The sequence below is a fragment of the Camarhynchus parvulus genome, chromosome 3, assembly GCF_901933205.1.
Source record: "Camarhynchus parvulus chromosome 3, STF_HiC, whole genome shotgun sequence".
NCBI classification, from domain to species: domain Eukaryota; kingdom Metazoa; phylum Chordata; class Aves; order Passeriformes; family Thraupidae; genus Camarhynchus; species Camarhynchus parvulus.
Genome location: NC_044573.1, coordinates 18,360,994 through 18,369,063, shown reverse-complemented (window position 1 = coordinate 18,369,063; position 8,070 = coordinate 18,360,994). Strand labels below are relative to the sequence as shown.

Below are 8,070 nucleotides of genomic sequence, written 5' to 3'. Positions count from 1 at the left end.
CAGTATTCAGATGTATGTTCCTGACAATTCTGATTATCTTGATTGAAGATACTTATCAAGTGTTCATGCTCTTGGGTGTTCCCTGGATAGTCCCTGGAAAGGCCCATCTCCACACCAGCAATGTCCTTTTGCTTGCTAATTAGGCTTTCTTTCCTTGTTACCATATGGAGTTTCGTAATTTCTGTGTGGCACTCTGTCTCCTGACTGTCCGTGGTCTTAGGTTTTTGGATTTTTGTTACATGTACAATTTTACTTACAACTTTAATTCATATATATCTCATATAAGCATGAATTATCTCACACCACATATTATACAAGGAAAGGAAAAACTTTTGCCAAGGAAAGGCAAAAACCAAGCCAGCCACAATAAAATCACACTGCACAAAGCCCTGAAAAACCTGGGTAGGGAGCTTTCAAAAAACACCCACGCAGAACAAAAACGCTTTGTCCCCCCTGCCTCACACACTCGAGGTCCCAGGATTGAAGGGTCCTAAAGATACAGTAACAATTTCTGGAAAGAGAATAGAGGATATCTGAATATACTGTCATAATAAATCACTCAAAGGCACTGAGGCACAGGCATAGGTTGCCCAGAGCAGTGTGGAATCCTGCTTTTCCCATAGTCAGGGTCAGTAGAGAAGACACAGACACCAACTTCAGGAACAAGTGTAATTTACTGTAATCCAAAACTGCAAAGAATTATAAAAGGATAAGCTAAGCAATGCACCTAATCATTACTATAAAAGAGTGCCTACAGTGATGAAGAAAGACACATCACAAATTACCCTAATACTTTACCATCATCCGGGTCTACCCATTCAGCTGGGGAAGCCACTGTCACAATACAGGGAAACCACTCCTTGCAAGTAGGAAACTCTGCAGATGCTTTCCCCAACAGGCAACGAGGTTTCTGACTGCACTGGGAGAGGGCCCTCTTTTTATACTGTTGAATAAACAAGCTACCATAACTTCTAGAGCAGGATCATCTGGTTTTGTTCTCCTGTTGGGATGCTCCCAAGGCCTTGGAGGGCTTCAGGAGGAACCAAAGGAATTGTCTGTGATCCTACACCCCAAAAGGAGGCCAGCTTCTAAATAGGGAAAGGAAAATCCATGTTTTGCCAGTGAGCAGATATAGGTAACATTTGGCTAGAAGGTCAATCTAGAGATCAACTTTTGGCCAAGAGGTGTTGCTCTTGCCTCGGTCAGGGCCTGTTGATCAAGACTTAGTACTTCAATGCCCCATGCCTCAGTGTTCAAGGACAGCTTCTGAGCCAGGCTCTGAGCAGCTTTCTCCAATGCAAGCCATTCCTCCATGCCCAAGGCAAGGGATCAGAGGGAGATGATTTCCAAAGTCCCTTCCAGCCCAAACCATTCAATAGCTCACTGATTCCATGTTGCCCCTCCCCCAGTGGGCCCTATGCAACAGAACCCCACAGTGCCCAGAACATGGAACCCACCCCTCTGTGACATCAGCCCCAGGACCAAGGGCGCCACAGGCAGCGCAGCTGCTGCGGGCAGTGCGGCTGTGACTGTGCTGCTGCACGGAGCTCTCAGTGCTTGCAGCTGACTCGTGCCTCTGGCAGCCATGAATTGGCTCGGCCTCCTCATCCTGCTGACCGTGAGCGGGCTGGCGCAGAGCATCCAGTACACCTGCGGGTAAGTGGGCCCAGGCCCAGGGAAGGAGCCATGGCAACACTTGCGGCCTGCCCTGGAGGGGATCCGCCTGTCCCCCATGGCCAGGCCACAGCTTCCCACCCACCATGGGAAGCCTCAGTTCCTTGCCAGCAGCCAGGTGCTGGCACGGACAGACACACACCCCATGGGCTTCCCTGGCCTGCTGTGTGTGCAAGCCCTTGTGGGGAGGGCAGAGGGCTGAGCTTCAGCCTGAGCCACAGCAGGCCATGAAGTAGCATGGAAATGACTTTCTGCTTGCAGAGGGAGCTGTGGGTTCCGAATTCCGCCACCTGTCAACAGCCCCATGACTTATTCCTACGGCAACGTGGCTTATGACTACGGCATGACACGCATTGTGGGTGGTGCCGGTGCCGCAGAAGCAGAATGGCCCTGGCTCGTCAGCATCCAGCACCCATGGGTACCAGGCCTGGGACATTGGTGTGGAGGTTCCCTCATCACTGCAGATTGGGTCCTCACAGCAGCCCACTGCTTCGACAAGTTTGAGTAAGGAGAAAGAGGGAATGGGGACATCTCCACAACACCAGCAGGTGCCCTGCCAACAGCACTACCTGCTACTCTCATCCCCTTTCCTCTCAGGCAGCCAGGCTGCCACAGTGCTCAGGAGAAGCCTGGGCTCGTGCCAAGGCTTTCTAGCAGCCTCCAGCTTGACATTCCCCCAGCCTAAGATGTGCAAGGGCACTCACACCTGCCAGAGCACTGCTCCCTCTCTTCCTTTCCACGCTGAGGTCTAGCAACTGCTGGGCTGCTATGACTCCCTCTCATCTCTCTCTCCATCTCCTTTCCAGCAACATCAGCCTGCTGTATGTGTTGATTGGGGCCACCCAGTTGTCTCAGCCGGGCCCTGGGGCACAAGTGCGCAATGTCAAGAAGGTGGTGATACACCGCAACTACAAGCGTAGAGACATGAGCAACGACATTGCCCTGATGCAATTGGACCGTCCTGTCCTGTGCAGCTCCTACATCCAGCTGGCCTGTCTGGCTGAACCCACCCTAAGTGTCTACGAGCTGAGAAACTGCTGGATTGCTGGCTGGGGTGCCACTACTGCAAGAAGTGAGTTCCAAGAGCGACTTCTGGGCCAGCTCAGCACACTGGAGATAGGTTTTGGCCTTCCCCACAGCAAAGGCCAAAGCCAGGCTGTAGAACATACATCCCTGCAGAGAAGGGCCGGCCCCTAGGGGAAGGGATTTGCCTGACAGAGAAGCAGAACCAGCATGGAGCTGCTGGGGGCTTATTCCTTTCTCTGCTCACAGGTCTAGGTTCAGCTGATCACCTTCAGCAGGCCAAGGTCAAGCTCATCGATCTCCAGCTCTGCAACAGCACTGACTGGTACAAAGGAGAAATCCATCCCTATAACTTGTGTGCTGGTTACCCACAGGGCACCATCGACTCCTGCAAGGTAGGAACATGCCACGAGCCACTCAGCCCCCAGCAGCACCAGCAGCCACAGAAGCACCACCCCAACATAGCCCAGGGCCTGCTTTGCCCGGCCACTCAGTCACCCTCCCAGCCCCAGCTCCCCCTGACTGCTGTGGGGGCTTCCCACACACTCCCCATCCACACCTGCCTGCCCAGGCCTCCCCTTGTGCCAGAAAGCCCAGAAAGCCCAGCTAGAGCTCTTGGCAGTGAAGGTGTCCAGGTGCCAAAGTTCTATCTTCTGCACATCCAGGACTCCTGTGCAGATAGGATAGAGAGAGCTCTACCCTATAGGACCCCTTGCCATTCACAGCCAAGCTTCTGGAGTCTCCAGCCTCTGAGCAGAGCTTTTCTCTGCCCAGAATACAGCTCTGGCAGGGGCTGTGAGAGAGAAGGAGACAGCCCCAGCGCTGGCAGGTGCCACCACCATCACCTTAATCCTCTCTGCTCTGCTGCAGGGTGACAGCGGTGGTCCTCTCATGTGCCAGGACAACAACGCTGCCTACTGGTGGGTCATTGGACTCACCAGCTGGGGGAAAGGCTGTGCCAGAGCAATGCGGCCTGGAGTCTACGTCTCCGTTCAGCACTTCTATGACTGGATCGATTACAATGTGCGTATAAACGCAGTTAAAAGTGCTCCTTGAGCAGCAGAACCAGGCAGGACCAAGGGCAGACTGCAGAGCACCACAACCATTTCCTGCTGGGGCAATGCCTGCTGATCCAAAGGCAGCCTCAGGCTCAAAATCCTGCTCTGTCCTGGCCACACTCATCTCCTCTGCGCACACACACACACTGGAAGTTGATTTAGTTGTTGAAATAAAATTACCTTTGTTCACAGGGAACCATCATTTCAGTGCAATTCCAGCTCCTGGGTAAGACAAGAAGTGCCATGCTCAGCACCTGCAGAATGAGCCTGGGGGCACAAAGGGACACAGTGGCTCCAAAGAGCTCCAAAGGGCCTGGTCAGAGAGGAGAGTGCTCTGAGCCACCATGGGCTGGAGGAACCTGCTACCTCAAGCCTTGGAAGAGGATAGGAAAAAAGCAGATACCTCGGGGGTGGTGCTCCAATGCACATGGGCTGCTGATTTAGGGCCTGGTGAGAGCCTGGGCTAAGAGAACAGATCTGGGAAACTCCCAAGCATGACAAGGGAAACTCCTGGCTCCTGACTGGAGTGCCAGCGCCCTTAGGCAGAGCCACATTTCACAGGCAGCAAAGGGGGATGGATGTGCCAGGTGGTCACACTTCACAGATGCTCAGAGGAAGAGCTGGGGTCATTCTGGGGAGAGGAACCTGGCAGGAACAGTAGGAATGCACACCAGGAATGCTGTGGAAGGCCAAGGTGAGTGGGCCAACACCACCTGCAACACCAAGGCTGTTCACAGGCATGGCCCACCTGTGAGCAAGGGGGAAATGATGCCTGAGCTTGGCTCCATATTTGGGAGGAGATGAGGGCAGAGAAAGGGAGGATTCAAGGAAGATGAGAGGGCTGTATAAGCATGGCCAATGGAGAGAAGGAGCAATCAAAGAGCCAGCTGCAGAGACACAAACTGCAGCTTGCTGTGCTGGTTTGCCTGAGGGTCACCACAGGAAGGGAAAGAACTTTCTTAATCTCAACTTGCTAATTAACAAATCATCTACAAACTGTACAAATTTGCAGCAAAATTCTTGCCCTTTTCAATCACACTTCGATACTGTTTGGTGGGGAGGGGGGGAATGGTAAAGGATCCTGGAATGCCATGGGGTAGGCTTGTTGAAGGCAGTTTTCACCTGTCTTTTTCAGCTGAAGTCAAGAAAACTGGATGAATCTCAAAGTGGCAAATACTTTGTTCAGTGTCAACATTCACATCTTGAGCAATAATAGTGTTGCTTTCACAAATGAATCCTAGTAGTTCCCTAGCAGCACAAGATTCTAAGTTTACTGTCTGTCACTTTTCATTCACCTTTCGTGCCCACACCCTGTGTTCTGAGGGGTAGAGTACCCTTTTTAAAATTATTTAATTCTATTGCAATGATGGGGTGGATAACATAAACAGTAGCCTTACGTATAGTAAGCACAAAGGCAATGGCCACATTAGAAGCAGGATCATAGGTAAAATTTATCATAGTCCACCAGGACATTCTTTCAAAATCAATCACATTATCCCAGACAATCTTTCGAATTTCAGCTGGAAAATCACCTTCACCCCTTTCCTGTACGATCAGAGCTGCTGTTGCCTACATCCATAACTGTGCTTGTATACAACTGAAAGCTAAAGACATTATCTTGAACTGTACTAACTGCTTCTAGTATTAACTTGTGGTCTTGGTCCCCGGCTTTTTCCCACTTGGGCAGTACTTTTGAAATCTGGCACTGGCTAGTTCCTAACGCCAATAGAGATGACCGTAAAAGCTGCTTCAATTTTGCTAGACCACCTGCTGCAGTGGCCAGTTTATTCATCAGTATTTCTGAATCAATTCCATTTAAAACTCCCAATCCTGTCCCTAATATCCCAGTTAGATCCCTTCTTACTCTGCTCCTGAGGTGTACTTGTCTCTGCAACTATGTTGTCTGGCCTTCAATGGATGTCCTTAGGAAAGAGGAGCAGGCTGGTTGGATTTCTGAGATGTTAATTTGCATTAGCAATTCAACATATTTGAGAGACCACTCTGGATTGAGTAACAGTTGCTGTTGTCCGATATTCCTCACAACATATGGGCCTATTTCATATACTTTAGGTTGTATGAGGTCTTGCCATTGCACCATATAGTTGGCTAATGTTATCTCCCCTGTGTGGGTGGACATCCCGTTTTGTATTCCATATGGAATTCCATAAAGCATTTCAAAGGGACTCAGCCTTTCTTTGGCTCTAGTTTTAGTTCAAATTCATATCAGTGCCAGTGGAACAGCTTGGGGCCAGGGTAGATTAACTTCCTGCCCCAGTCTTACAATTTGCTGCTTAATGAAATGATTCATTTTCTCCACCTGGCTGCTCGATTGGGGATGGTATGGAGTATGAAGTTCCCAATCTGTGCCCAGGTGGCTACTAATCTGTTGCACTATCCTGGAAATGAAATGTGATCCTCTGTCTGAGGATATTGTGGCTGGAACTCTGAATTGTGGTATTATTTCTTGTAATAATACCCTGGTCACCTCTTGAGCCTTGATAGTTCTGGTGGGGAATGCTTCTGGCCACCCTGAAAATGTATCTGTCAATACTAATAAATACCAATACCCCTCTTTCCTTGGGTGTTCTGAAAAGTCAATATGCCGCTGCTGTCCAGGTCCATGGCCCCTCCCAATCTGAACAGGTGTTGGTCTTGGGGTGTTCTTGGGGTTAGTCTGGAGGCAAAGAACTCACTGTCGGGTCACTTGAGCAATAGTGGCACATAAATTCCTGGCAACAATTCTTTCAATCAAATAGGTCTTCACGGCTTCTACTCCCCAATGTGTTTTCTGGTGCTCCTCCCTTACTGGTGACCACAACAAATAGGAAGGGATTACCAGTTTCCCTTCAATGGTAGCCCACCCCTCTTGGTTGTATGTTCCTTTTTATCTTTGATTAGTTTTCTGTCTTTCTTATTATATTCTGGCTTACCTTCAAGGGAAATTTGTCCATCTGGAATTAGACCTCCTTCAATAATTACCTTACCTCTCGCTGCTTCCTTTGCCTCTCTATCCGCCAGCTCATTTCCTTCCTCCAATTCTAAGCTCATTCTCTGATGTGCCTTAATATGCATACTTGTTACCTTTCAGGCAGCTGAACTGCTTCCAGCAGCTGGATTATCTCTTACACATGTTTGATGTTCTTTCCTTGTGAGGTCAGCAGTCCCCTCTCTCTCCAGATGGCTCCATGTGCCTGCACAACTCCAAATGCATACCTCAAGTCTGCATAGATGTTTATTCTCTTTCCTTTTGCCATTTCCAAGGCTCAGGTCAGTGCAATTATCTTGGCCTTCTGTGCAGAGGTGCCTGTTGGTAAGGCTCCAGACTCCATTACCTCTCTGCAGGTAGTGACTGCATATCCAGCATGTCACTTTCCACTTGCAACGTAGCTACTCCCATCAGTGAATCCTCTGCATTGTCCCAAGGAGTGTCCTTTAAGTCTGGGCGGCTGGAGTAGGTAGCTTCAATAGTCTCCAGGCAATCATAGTGTACTGCTTCTCCTTGATTTCCACTGAGAAAAGAAGCTGGGTTGACAATATTAGTCACCACTATCTCTACATCATCTTGTTCTACCATGATGGCCTGCTGTTTTAGGAACCTCTGTGGTGAAAGCCAGTGGCCGCCTTTACTTCCAGTACTGAGGACACTGTGTGGGACACTAGCACAGTCATCTGCTGTCCCGGGGTAAACTTGCATGCCTCTTGAATATTCAGCACGACTGCTGCTACAGCTCTGAGGCAACCTGGCCATCCTTTGGCTGCGCATCTAGTTTCTTGGGAAAGTAAGCAACTGCCCTCCAATGTGGATCCAAGTCCTGAGCCAATATTGCCAGACCAAGTACCTGTTTTTCATGGGAAAAAGAAAGAATGGTTTACTTACATCTGGAAGTCCCAAAGCTGGAGGTGACATGGGGGCACTCTCTTTAGCTGATGAAAGGCTCATGTGGCTTCCTTTGTCCACTGAAGATCTCTGTTTCCATTGGCAATAAGAGCAGTCCATAATTATAAACCCACAGCCAGCACCACCCTACCATGCCTAAGAAGGTTCAGAGTTCCTTTATTGCCTGGGGTTTTGGGGTTTGGCATATGGCTTCCTTGCGGGCCTGCCCTAAAGTCTGTTGCTTAGCACTCACCTTGTACCCCAGGTAGATTACCTTCTGTTTCACTACCTGTGCCTTTTTCTTTGATACTCTGTATCCTTGGAGCCCTAGGAAATTCAAAAGCCTTACTGTCCAGGCCACACATGCTTCCCTCGTCTGAGTGGCTACTAGAAGATCATCCATATACTGCAATAGCCTTCCTTCTTCTTGTGGAGCTT

General features: G+C 49.6%; 1 protein-coding gene across 1 annotated transcript; it reads left to right on the top strand.

Annotated features, from left to right (window-relative positions):
• Positions 1-1,585: 1,585 nt before the first annotated feature.
• Positions 1,586-3,753, top strand: LOC115901568 (acrosin-like). The gene is made up of 5 exons (XM_030944278.1): positions 1,586-1,656; positions 1,936-2,178; positions 2,481-2,746; positions 2,947-3,092; positions 3,568-3,753. Exons 1-5 carry the CDS (start codon positions 1,586-1,588, stop codon positions 3,751-3,753), a joined length of 912 nt encoding a protein of 303 aa, XP_030800138.1.
• Positions 3,754-8,070: the final 4,317 nt, after the last annotated feature.

Excerpts from the sequence above, each read along its gene's own strand:
- LOC115901568 (XM_030944278.1), top strand. The coding sequence starts at position 1,586 with ATGAATTGGCTCGGCCTCCTCATCCTGCTGACCGTGAGCGGGCTGGCG. Across the intron at positions 1,657-1,935 it reads AGCATCCAGTACACCTGCGG|AGGGAGCTGTGGGTTCCGAA; the intron begins GTAAGTGGGCCC and ends TTCTGCTTGCAG. Across the intron at positions 3,093-3,567 it reads GCACCATCGACTCCTGCAAG|GGTGACAGCGGTGGTCCTCT; the intron begins GTAGGAACATGC and ends GCTCTGCTGCAG.